This window comes from Penaeus japonicus, unplaced genomic scaffold (genome assembly GCF_977035675.1).
Source record: "Penaeus japonicus unplaced genomic scaffold, GWHDUDI00000001_assembly GWHDUDI00000020, whole genome shotgun sequence".
Lineage (NCBI taxonomy): Eukaryota > Metazoa > Arthropoda > Malacostraca > Decapoda > Penaeidae > Penaeus > Penaeus japonicus.
The window spans coordinates 20,258,232-20,270,731 of record NW_028234422.1 but is presented as its reverse complement, the minus strand read 5'-3'; the positions used below and the strand labels follow the sequence as shown (position 1 = coordinate 20,270,731).

General features: G+C 33.8%; 1 protein-coding gene across 2 annotated transcripts in view; it reads right to left on the bottom strand.

The window, feature by feature from the left end:
• LOC122243330 (U3 small nucleolar RNA-associated protein 15 homolog) overlaps positions 1-12,500 on the bottom strand; it is a 13,724-nt gene that overhangs the window by 195 nt on the left and 1,029 nt on the right. Inside the window, exons 2-11 of one of the 2 annotated variants that reach the window (XM_043000859.2) lie at positions 11,766-11,858; positions 10,917-11,101; positions 10,190-10,313; positions 9,587-9,767; positions 7,259-7,476; positions 6,925-7,098; positions 6,298-6,449; positions 4,745-4,878; positions 3,896-3,963; positions 1,212-1,447 (exon numbers count right to left, since the gene is read on the bottom strand). In XM_043000859.2, coding sequence (XP_042856793.1) covers positions 1,235-1,447; positions 3,896-3,963; positions 4,745-4,878; positions 6,298-6,449; positions 6,925-7,098; positions 7,259-7,476; positions 9,587-9,767; positions 10,190-10,313; positions 10,917-11,101; positions 11,766-11,858 — 1,542 coding nt within the window. In that variant the 3' untranslated portion in view covers positions 1,212-1,234. Of the gene's footprint in view, positions 1-1,211; positions 1,448-3,895; positions 3,964-4,744; positions 4,879-6,297; positions 6,450-6,924; positions 7,099-7,258; positions 7,477-9,586; positions 9,768-10,189; positions 10,314-10,916; positions 11,102-11,765; positions 11,859-12,500 lie in introns of those variants that run through there. The other variant, XM_086548072.1, reaches the window with a different exon arrangement.

Here is a 12,500-nt window from a genome sequence, read left to right as displayed (position 1 = left end):
TTGAAAAATACCACAGAAAAAATATACTTGGGACACCCTATTTCATGCAAAGTAATTCCCTTCCATATGAAAATTAAAATCTTTTTCATACAATGTAAAGAACAAATATTTTGCAATGTCATTGGAATGATGAGTGCTTTTATCTTGACAAAACAACATCCAGGTAAGCTATCTATTTTCAAATAAAAGTTTACTTAGTATAAATCATGTTCTGGACTACTCACATTAGTTATTTTTAACTTCATTGAAAGATTGTGACCATTTGATAATATTATTATCTACATTTATGACTGTCGAGAGGATTTGCTACCTGCTAACTCAAGTTACATAGCATTACTAAAAGCTAAATACAGTTTGTCCTTAACCCATTGCAGACAGTTGTCATGTCATACATGACACAGGAGTTTTGGCCTGACAACAGGCGTCATGACAAACAATGTTCAGGGATTTTGGATCACTATGCTATTTTATTGTGCTATCATTAAAGAGTGAGTGATGTCAATTTCAGTTATAATCACAATAATTACCGTAATATTAAGCAAACCTAACATCCAATACCTATATGGCACCACTTTCTTCTAGCACCAACAGGAGAGAGAGCCTTGAATGGCACCCATTCATGGTCTCTAGCAAGCACTATCTTTAGAGAAGTACCACCAATGAAGGAAGTGCAGGCAGAACGAGAAGAGGAAGGTGATTCAAACCATACCCAGTGTCTAAAATGTGCTCCTGTGCCAATAGGGATGCCTTTTATTGTGGCACTCATAGTCACAAGTATAGGTTTCCTTCCACTTCCTTACCTATTCATGTTATCTTCATTGTAGATGGTCATGTGTTTCGTATTCGTTCATGACAGCCCAAAAATATGAAAAAAATAGTTGCTTTTTGTCTTCCCATAAAACAGCAATACTTCTATCACAATGAGTATAAAAAAAAATTATGAGCTGATATGAATCATATACTACAATACTGCAGCATTGATAAAGCCTGTCATGTGGCATATATAAGTCTCTAAAAACAAGAAAACACACAAAAAGTAAAACACAAAAATGGCTCTAGTTTTATAATGAGTGACAGAAAGAGAGTGGGAAGATTCAAATTATGCTGCTTCAAGCTGCCTCGCTCCTGGAGACTGGGCAAGCGAATCTGTCCCCCGTCCACAATCTTATTAGACAAAGTTATTTTACAAGAGAGAATCTAAAACACATTCAAGCAAAATAGACTATTTTATTAGTTAGATAACATCTACAACAACAGCAGCAGCTGATTTCGCTGCTGATGATGGGAGGAGCTTGTTGCTATTTTTGTGTTCATGCATTGATGTCGAAGCCAAGTGCTGCGGATTGATGGTGGACGGTGCTCTCTCCGGTTCGGATGCCACAAGGAACATCTCTATTGCACCCATGAGTCCAATGTATTCTCTGCTGATGCGGAGTTCAGCATCAATCTGAAAAGGAATGAATCAAGATACACTTTAGTTTAATAAATGATATGTATCCCTTCTTTTATGATAAGATATCCATCATGGTCCCCAGTACTGATATATTTTTCATTCTCTGGTCATATCCTTTTTTTAGATTATTACAAAGGACACTCTTTGTGAAATATTATTTTAAATAAAAAATTTAATCTGTACTACATATTAATATTTCCCTGTTGAAATATATTCCATCACAATAAGCATAGCATATACACCTATATGGTAGCAAACAAGCAAACACTGTATTTGGCAGAAATACATGTAAAAAAAGCAGCAAAATTGCTTTTTCTTTTCACCAGACAGGTTCAGAGCAGCCCTCTAAACAGTGGGCCACTGTGTCTCATTGAAAATGATAGTAATATAAAATAAATAAATAAGAATAAAAACAAGAGGAGAATATGTATAAATTAGAAAATTAGGTGGGGAACACCTTTAAAACAGAATGAGTGATCTGACCCACAAAATTACAACAAAACAAAACAACAAACTTGTAAAGGATGTAGAAAGGCATTAAGACACTGATTACTGTACAGTACATGAATACATGAAACCTAACTGGGTTACTATGAAAAAGGATTGAGCACTGCTCAAAATATAAAGGGATTATCAAAATTTTAGTCTTACACACAAATAATGCCAAATTTGCCATAAGACAAGTTATTCCAGAGTGAGCAGATATAAAAATCTATCTGGATGTATTATGTTATTATATAATTCAGATTAACATTAACATTAACCCACTCTCAACGGGGGTGTTTTTTTGCCTAATGTTGCTCGTGCCATAAGGATAACAAGCACATACAACCTCCACGTGCGAGATCTCTCCTGTCGCAGTCTCTCAGAGTGCTTTTCACCCGCCCAATTCTACAGGATCCTGAGATGCATTTCTGGTATTTTTCCAACATTCGAAACGTCGCAAGTTTTTCCTTTCTTTTAGTGGCAGTGTTATTAATTCTGTTATGTGCACGTTACTGTGTTTTTTGTGATTCATATATATATATATATATATATATATATATATATATATATATATATATATATATATATATATATATATATATATATATATATATATATATATATATATAATATAACTATATAACACATGATTTTAGATGGAGAGATCATGACATCATAAGATGTTATCTGACAAGAGCGAAATATTTCCATGACATGAGAGCACATCATCCAGTGCAAATGGGTTAACCCATTGCAGACGGAGATAAATTTGCTTGCCCAGCCTCCAGGATAGGTTTTATTTTAGAGAGAGACCGCTTGAAGCAATATAATTTGAATCACCACACTCTCTTTCAGTCATTCATTGTAAAACTAGAGCGGTTTTTGTGTTTTATTTTTTTGTGTGTTTTATTGAGTTTAGAGACTTATATGTGCCATATGACAGGCTCTATCAGTGCTGCAGTTGACTAAAATTGTAGTATATTATCCATATTAGCTCATTATTTTCTTTAAACTCAATGTGATAGAAGTATTGCTGTTTTATGGGAGGACAAAAGGAAACTTTATTTTTTCGTATTTTTGTGTTGTCATGAACAAATACAAAACATATAACCACCTACAATAAAGATAACAAGTAGAGGTAGGGAAGAGGAATGAAACCTGTGCTTGTGACTGTGAGTGCCACAGTGAAAGGCATCCATATTGGCACAGGAGCACATTTTAGACACTGCGTATGGATTGAGTCACCTTTCTCTTATCGTTCTGCCTGCACATCCTTCATCGGCGGTACTTTACAGCAAGGGTTCATCAACTTAGTGCGTGCCATCGCTCTATAGAGACAGTGCTTGCTAGAGACTGTGGACGAGTGCCATTCAAGGCTCTCTCTCCTGCTGGTGCTGGGAAAAAGTGGTGCCATCTAGGTTTTGGACGCTAAGCTAGCACGATGTTATGGTAATTATAGTAATTATGACTGCAGTAGCCATCATCACTCATTCCTTTTTCACAGCATAATAAAATAGCACAGTGATCTAAAATCCCCGAACGTCATGCACGTCATGACGCCCGTCGTCAGGCCAAAGCTCCTACGTCATGTATGTCATGACACCCGTACGCAATGGGTTAATATAGCCTTGCATCTGAGTAAGTCTTTAAAACAGAATGAGTGATCTGCCCCACAAAAAAAAACTCATATGAACATACATTCAAACCATGACCCTTGACCTGCACAGCAATTACACAGAAAATACAGCATTAGGAGATACCAAAAGCAGTAAGTCTTTTCCAAAACAAAAATACTTAGAAGGCAATTAATTCATTCCTCAGTGCTCACCCACCCCACAGAAAGAGCATTCAGAGCAAATGCTGCATTCCAGACACCATTAAGAAGAGTATTCAAGGCAACCTAACGATGATGAAAGTTACCACTCGTGCTCAGAAGAGAAACCTCAAAACTCTCACCTCATCCTGTAGTCGCCTGAACTGCCTCACTAAAGCCGGATTTTCATGAAGACTATCGCTGTATAAATCTGCAGTGATAAGAAGGCACCAAAATGATAATAAGAAAGTGCTATATTTTTCATTTCTTATAAAATTCTCATAAAAAAAGGAGGAATTATAAATACTTTGGTAGGTATTACACAATGATTCTTAACCCATTTGTGCCGGATGACATGCTGATACGTTTTGTGGTTTTTGCGTGAGCGAGCAGACAGCCCAGGCTCACACCTAGTGCACCCAAGAATCCCAAGGCATTAGGCCTATGCGTTCGAAAACCCCGGCATTGTGACCATTCAAAGCCGGAATCGCCCCAGCGCGAATGGGTTAAGAAACATTAATACCCAAAATATTTAAACAATATCATAATCATAATAAAAATGACAGTAATAATAATAATAACAAAACTATAAATATCAATAAATACAATAATAATAATAATAATATTAAAAATAATAATAACAATAAAACTGTAGCAATGACAATGAAAATGACAATAAAACTAAGAATAAAACAACACAATAACAACATAATAACAAATAAATAATAACATAATAATATCAATAATAATAATAATAATAATAATTATTATTATTATTATTATTATTATTATTATTATCATCATTACAACTATAATCATAATCATAATCATAATTATAATTATAATTATAATGATCATAATTATAATAATAACAATAATAATAATAATAATAATAATAATAATTATTATTATTATTATTATATCAATATAATTATCATCCTTAGGCACCTTCATAAAAAAACAAAGGAAAATCCTCTGGCCATTTTTCCTACCTATGATCACATTAGAAGTGTCAATCAGCAGCTGCTTGTACAAAGGATTGCGGACATATCTGATAACAAAGTTCAGGAGCGGAGTCAGCTGTTTCACATCTCTCCCGGCTATTGCTGTCTTGAGTCCCTCTCGTCTGTGGCAAGAGAAGATACAGTTTTAAAGTTATATCACACAAGATTAACATTAACCTAAAAGTAAAGACAAGAGAGAAGAAAAAAGGTGTAGTACATGGAAAAAAATAAATAAAAATAAAAAAGTAATAATTGTTTGGCATTATAAGAAAAGATGCATAATATTATAAGATGTTCAGAAAATCAAAGAGGTTTAAGAATATGATGAGCCTAATATTGATCTGGCAAAAGTATTGTGAAATTGGATACTGCACATAAAATTACATTTAATCTCATGGACCTCATAAAGATGACTCATCATGTACCAAATAATATTCTAATATTTCATTCTATAAATAATCTAGACATGAGAAATACAATTATAAATTGATAATAGTGTTATGTATTTTTATTGAGTATTGATGTTTCATAAAGCCTGTTCCTTTAAACTTATATTGTAGGTAACAATACTAACACAGACATAAGTATCCCTTTGTATCAGCATATTCTTTTCAAGTTGACATTATCTTTTGGTAAATGTGCATGACTAATTCTTTTTTATCAAGACCAATGAACAGGGCAGCCTGCAGACACCACAGGAGGTTAAATCAGCCTATATCATTTCATCCGAGCAAGATAATAATCGCAATGCTGCTGGGATTCTACGGAAGACAGTAACCTTTCATATATAATTTGCTAGTATGTTGATGGAATAATAAGGAATGTAAAATGGACAACAAACTTTGCAAAAAGCAACACAGACCCTGATTACACCAATATGGATGTAAAATAGGAAATAATGTATATGAAATACATTCAAAAGATAATTAATGCAGAGTAATCAAATACCAATAGATAAATAACATAGAACACTAGTATTAAATAACAATATTGCCTTGCATATGGGCCTTGACTTCAGCAACTCTTACAGAATCTAATACAAAAAAGAAAATAAAACCTTGCTAAGGCAGAAATTTCTAATCTAAAGGCAATCTTTAAATGTAAAAAAATAAATACAGTACACTCTTCTGATCCCATTTTGATTTTTAGAATACCTGAAACAATCACAGCACTAAATGGGAAAATTATTGATATTTTACAACAGCATTAAGGAGAAGGCAAACTCAACTATAATCCTGAATGAAATTACTTTGGGGTGCATGAAAATTACACACAAAAAAAAAAAAGCCATGAGTTCATTGACTTTTGTAATAGACTCAAAGTTGAATGAACATGAAATACAAAACAATGGCACATGTTTCCTGGCTAACCTACGATTATGGTAGTTTCCAACCTGTCACTAATACTGGGCTCCTCAGTATCTAATATCTAATAACAAAACTAAACTGCAAATTCAACAATATTTACCAAAAACAGAAGCCTATCTCTTAAAAAAAACAAAACAAGAAATGCTCCTCAAATGAAAGACAGCTAAGGTCTACCTTATCAACTCTCGCAGAACTCCAATTGTGACATTTGGAGTCTTGTTTGTCACATAAGACGTCAAGACAGAATCCAGGGCTCGGCTGAACTTGAACTTTCTCAACAGGACGTCATATTTGGAGAGCTGTTCCTTCTCTTCATGTTTAATAATCTGTTCAAACAGTTTGGATTACACTAGAGTTGAAATTTTTGTGTAAGTGAACTGGACTTTTTAATTTGTCTTTTACATTTTGACTAGCTGCAGCTATACACAAAATTACTTATAACTTTGAAAAATTCTACAGAATTTAATTTTGCATTACATTTGTCTTACAAACAAGCTTTCTTATTTTAAAGTAATTTTGTAATGATAAAAATTGGAACACAGAGATCCATCGCCATTTGTTTTGGTGCGTGTTCAGAAAATTCACACACAAGAACATTTGCTAATTTGTGTTTTCTGAATGTTTCAAACAAATACATGTAAAGATTAAAGCAGCTCCAATATTGTGCTAATTCTATCCATCAACTACTAATTAACCACAGCATTTTTTCATAACATTTTTACTATCTGTTAATCATAAAATTTTTGTTTATTCAAAATATGCTACTAAAATCATGTACTTTTCAAGTAATTCTCATCTCACCTGTTCATCCGGCACAACCCTGTAGTCCTCTGTAATCATATTCCGAATATCTGCAGCTTTCTTTTTGGCCTTGTTGCTCTCCCTCACGACTTCCTCCTGTTCCCTTCGGTGCTGGAAAGACACGAGGCCCGAGCCACCAGAGATCATACCCACAGCCAGCATGGAGTCCTCTGGCTGTCAGGAAAAAAAAAAAATGATGATGATGAAACTGTTGACTTGAGGTAATCATAAATCAAATCAAAATACAACCACCAAGTAAGAAGTGCCTAAAAATCAACAAACAAACAAAAATTCCTAATAGACATGAACCCATAAAATGATCCAATCAACTTACTGCCACTGCCATGCTGAGAATCGGGGCAGGAAAGTCTAGGGTGTGAACAACTGAGTAAGTGTTGACATCGTAGATCTTGATGTGGCGGTCCAGGGACCCTGACATGAGTCTCTTATGGTCGCTGGCAAAGGTGAGGCATGTCACTGTTTTGTGGTGCTGTGACAGTTTAGACAGCAACCGCCCACTGATGGCATCCCATACCTTGACTTCACTGCCACCTGTAAATAAAAGACGTAGCAAAACAAAATAAATGAATTGTAATTTACAAACAACATAAATGTAACTTAACCCATTGGTCATAGTTTTAATAAAATATGTATGCAGTAGGATGGCGGGTTTATACTGTCTGGCATGGTGCCATCCGCGTCTACGCCAACTCTGCCTTGGCAGCAAATCATGCCATCCGCTGCTAATGGGTTAATATATCTCCTGTATTTTCTAAGTCTCATGAGTGAAAAATATGAAGGTTATCAAAGTTATATCAACCCATTCACAACGGGTCGTATTTTCACCTACTCCCACTTATGCCGGGAAGATAACAAGCCTGCAACGCTTTGTTCAGGGGTGTTTCCCTATTGTGCGGGGCCTCGCCAAACCTCTCAGAGCATTTTTCACCCAACCTATTCTTATGGTTTTCATGATTGCATCAACAATGTAAGGGCACGTAAAAATATTGCCATGTTCAGAGGAGTTATTCTAGATGAAAAACATGTTGCAGCAATGCTTTTATAGTGTTATTTTATTGAACTTTGCCTATATTCCTTACTTCTATGTGAAAATACCAATGGAAAGTAGAAGCAATCTCTTAGTGGGCATCAAAAAACGTTTTATACTTTTTCTTTTTTTTTACCAAACATGTTCATATGAGTATGTACATGTACCTCGTAACGTGTCATGATGTGATAACACAGGTAATCAACAAATTAGAAGTAGTATTACATTAGTCATTTTTAATTTTATTTTATTTCTTGGAAAATCACATTTGATTTTGCAATAGTTTTTCAACTCAGATCTTTTCATTCAACCGATCAAGAAGCAGATATTACCATGATGTTATCAATATCAAATAGTTTTCTGTGATGTCATTTTTTTTTTTACGTTATATCACATTTTTTGACTCTCAAACACCTAAACTAAAGTAACAGAGTCTTTGAAATTATATAAAAAAAAATGATTATATTTAAGAATAATCTTGCATTCTATTGCTGACGTTTCAGCACATTACAACTGCCCTGACCGGAACTTGGTGAGAAAATGCATGATGTCTCAGGACATCACACGGGTCCGGGGATATTTTCCGAACACACGATAGGACATCAACCAGCGCAAAATGGGTTAAAAAGAATATATTTCTGGGCTCTATTCATATTTCTCCCATTAATGACGGATACCAATGGGCAAAAGATGGCAAAAGTCATTTAAGCTGCTGGATTTTCCATCATTCTCTCTCTCAATCATCTCTACTCTAATCTTGCTTCACAACATCTCTCTCATCTTCCATAAAACAAAGTTTGTCTGAGAAATCAAGGTGATCTGGTGAAATATTAGTAGATTCCACTTTACACACATAAGCACCATCAGCCAATCCACCAACCCTGACATCTTCAAAGCCTCCCACATTTTTCCAGAATTTACATTTGGATCTGCAGCTAGGCTCACTTCATAGGTGATTTCTGTCAAAGCTACGTATCAGATGAAATTGATTTGTTAATGACAATTACTAAATGGTAACAAAGAATAAGTTTTAGCAAAATAAAAATGGAAATGGCTCAAGGCGAAGGAATTCAATATGAACATTATCACACAGAATAATGCATTCATCTTCTTTCATTCAATACATTCTAATTTCCATATTTCAATTATTTGAAATTTGAAATTATTTTCAATTATTCCAATTTCAATTATTAACCCCCTGATGACAGGGCGACACACCAGAGTGACGTCCCCAAGGCGATATTACTTAGGCCCGGCGTAGAGGGTTGCCAGTTCTCACCAGGCCCATCGGCAACGGGTTAATATGTTTTTCCAAAAGTGTTTATGTCACTTGTAAAAATAAGTAAATATGATTATTACAAATAATTGTAGTAAATATAAATAGACTACTGATGAAAGTCATCATAAATTACCACCGACTGAACTCTGTAGTGCAATGTCTTTTTGTTCTGTGCTCAGTGGGAAATCACACGAGTGGTGGAAGCAAGGATGAAGACTCCCCCTTCCCAAAGGGTAGCACGAAACAGGTAACATGTGGCATCCACTAAGCAAAATCAAATTACAATAAAAAGATATGTCCTCCAAATATTACTAGATCTCTCTCATGAGAATTACCTGCCGAGATGAAGACTCCACCAGAAGGATAGCACAAAATACTCTCCACAGGAGCTCCATGGTCGACTGTGAGGACACTAGAACCTGTGCGTGTGTCCCATAACCTCACTGTGTGATCATAAGATCCACTTAAGATAATGTTTTCAGATGCCGGACTTGTGATTCCTGCTCGGATGAAATCCTGTTCAAAATCAGAGTACAAATGTTAAATGATTACATACAGAGGTAAAATGATGTGATGTTATTCTTGTTATTAATATCAAAACCTTGATTAAAAAAAAATAATAAAAAAAAAAAATAAATAAAAAAAAAAACTGATCTCAATGTGAGGATTTTTACTTAAAAATTAAAAGTAGTATATGAATGGTATATGGTATATATGAAAGATTAAAACACCAATGTCCATAAAGGCATGAATGAGAACAAGAGATGTGAGATACATACTTATACATCAAATATAAATCCTGTATAGCAAGATTCATTCATTCATCTTCTGTCATTCCCATTTAATCTGTGAACATTTCCCACAATGAACTCTAAAATAGCATCCTAAGTCTAAAAAAACAAACCAAAAGCTCATCAAATGCAAAACAACAATCTTACTGTGTGTCCTTTTAGTGTGCAGACTTGGCTCTCATCCCCCATGTCCCATATGGCCGCTGTTTTGTCGTCAGAGAAGGAGACGACCTGTGACGTCCCTTCCACAAAGCCAACACGGTGGGTCGCACTGAAAGGTAAAAATAGATTGGTATTGTAGTTTCTTGTGAATCTTAAAAGATTATTTTTTTATCAATATTATTCATATAATAATGAGTAGCATAAAAACAGTTTCAAAATACCTAAAAAATTATGACTGTCATAGTGATCAATCAATGTTTCAGGTTGTATTCTGGGGGGTATTCTATGACAAATTACATCTTTTGAGGTTTGCTCTATGATCTTACATCTTTTTTCTCTATCAATTCCATTCCCCAAACAAAAATATCCATTTATAGATGCTAACGTTGAGAAAAATATATCCCCAAATGCTATCATATATTATTGAAAATTATCACTTGCTCTTTTATTTGTAGCAAGACAACCAAAGGTATATCACATTATTAAAACTTGACATTCTTGGACCTTTAGGCTTAATATATAAAAAGATTGTGATAAATACCTAATCTAAAAAATGGTAAAATAATTACAGAAAAAAATTAATACAATAAACAAAGAGAAAAAAGCATAATACATCTTTTTTTACAACCATAATTCCTGAAAAAAAAGAAATAAAAATGGAACAATAATAAGAATATTCAATAAAAAGGTACTAGCATAACAAAACGTCTACCTGGTGTGGCCTTTAAAGACTCGAAGAAGCTGTTTTTGTCTGTGATTGAAGAGCTTGACTTGCCCTTCATCCGTCCCCACCACCAGAAGTTGTCCATCCTGCCGAAACCTGGCACCATATGCATTGCGCTGGAATCTTGAGAGAGTGCGCCAAACTTGTGTTGTCTGCTGGTGGTAAACATCTACCTGTTTTTGGGGAGAACCAAGCCTTTAGCCGCTAAATTGAAGCAAGATCTAAAATTGCACATAAACTACATGTAAGATTCTGTTAAAAAAAAACATATAGACACATATACATTAAAATGTTTCTGTTGGTGAATGAAATATCTTTAAAAATTAGGAAATCCAAAAATAAGATTTTGTATTTATGAATAAACTAAAAAGAAAAAAAAGTAATATTCAAAAATGAAACAAATCAAAGTTCTGAGTTTGTCAATTTATTTTAAAAAGGTAATATCAAATAGTAAAATAATAATAAAAATAATAACAATCTTTTAAAATGAAAAAGGATGACGCTCTACTGTGCTTTAATGAATTGTTCTTGAAACTCTTTTTCACCTTCCTTACTTCTGGCATTCACATCTAAAGGAGCTACTAATAATATGATATAACAACAATAGGCATTTTCCCACCTCAGTCAAATCTAATAGGAATAAAGCTTATTAAAAATAAGCTTTAACAAGAAAAAAACATATAACTATGAAAAGACAATAAAAGGTCAAATTGTATGTAAAGAAGAAACAGAAGAAAGTAAAAAAAAAATAAAAGGACAAAGGATAAAGATAAAGGGAAACAAAGAAAAACAAAAACAAAACAAGAATGTCTATGGAGCATTTTTAAACATACTCACCTTTGGGCCTGTTGTCACAGCAATGTAATATGGTTCCGTTGGACTCACATCTACAGAGTCTATAGATGTAAATTCCTTAACTGTAACTGGAAACTGAAATAAATAAAAAAGGAAAATTTATTAGATAAAGCAAGCAGAAATTATTCTTGTGGAATATGAATAGTTGTATACAAGACATTTTCTCCCTTGAATGATGAATGCTGTTTCCCATCTATAGCATTCACAACAGGGATTACAATCAGGACTATATAAACTGCTGCCACCAATCATTGCTAAAGATGGTACTGGTACTTGAAAGGCTTCCTTTTATTGTTTACCATAAAAAAAAAAAAAATTACAGTTTTAGTTAATAACTTTGTTATCTTCATGGAAAAAAGCATACAGAATTAATAAGTAAATGAAATCTAAAGACATTTTTTATCTACATTTCATTTCTTGTATAATTTGAAAATAAAGTACTTAATTAATAAAGAAATGTAATACTCATAGCAGCTCTTTCAAATTTCATCCTGCATTGATATACAATTAAATGAAGTATTTCTGTTTTACCTGATATGCTCTTGTTTGGAAAAGAGCCATCTATCAGGAAAAAATCAGTTTACAATGTTCAATTTGTCTATAGATGATAGCCAATGAGGACTAAAATAGATGACGTATTCTAAACGTTCATTGTTAAAAAGGGAACCAGTTCAAGCTCCATGTAGAGCCCAGAAAAGGGGGGAATCCACTTGGCTA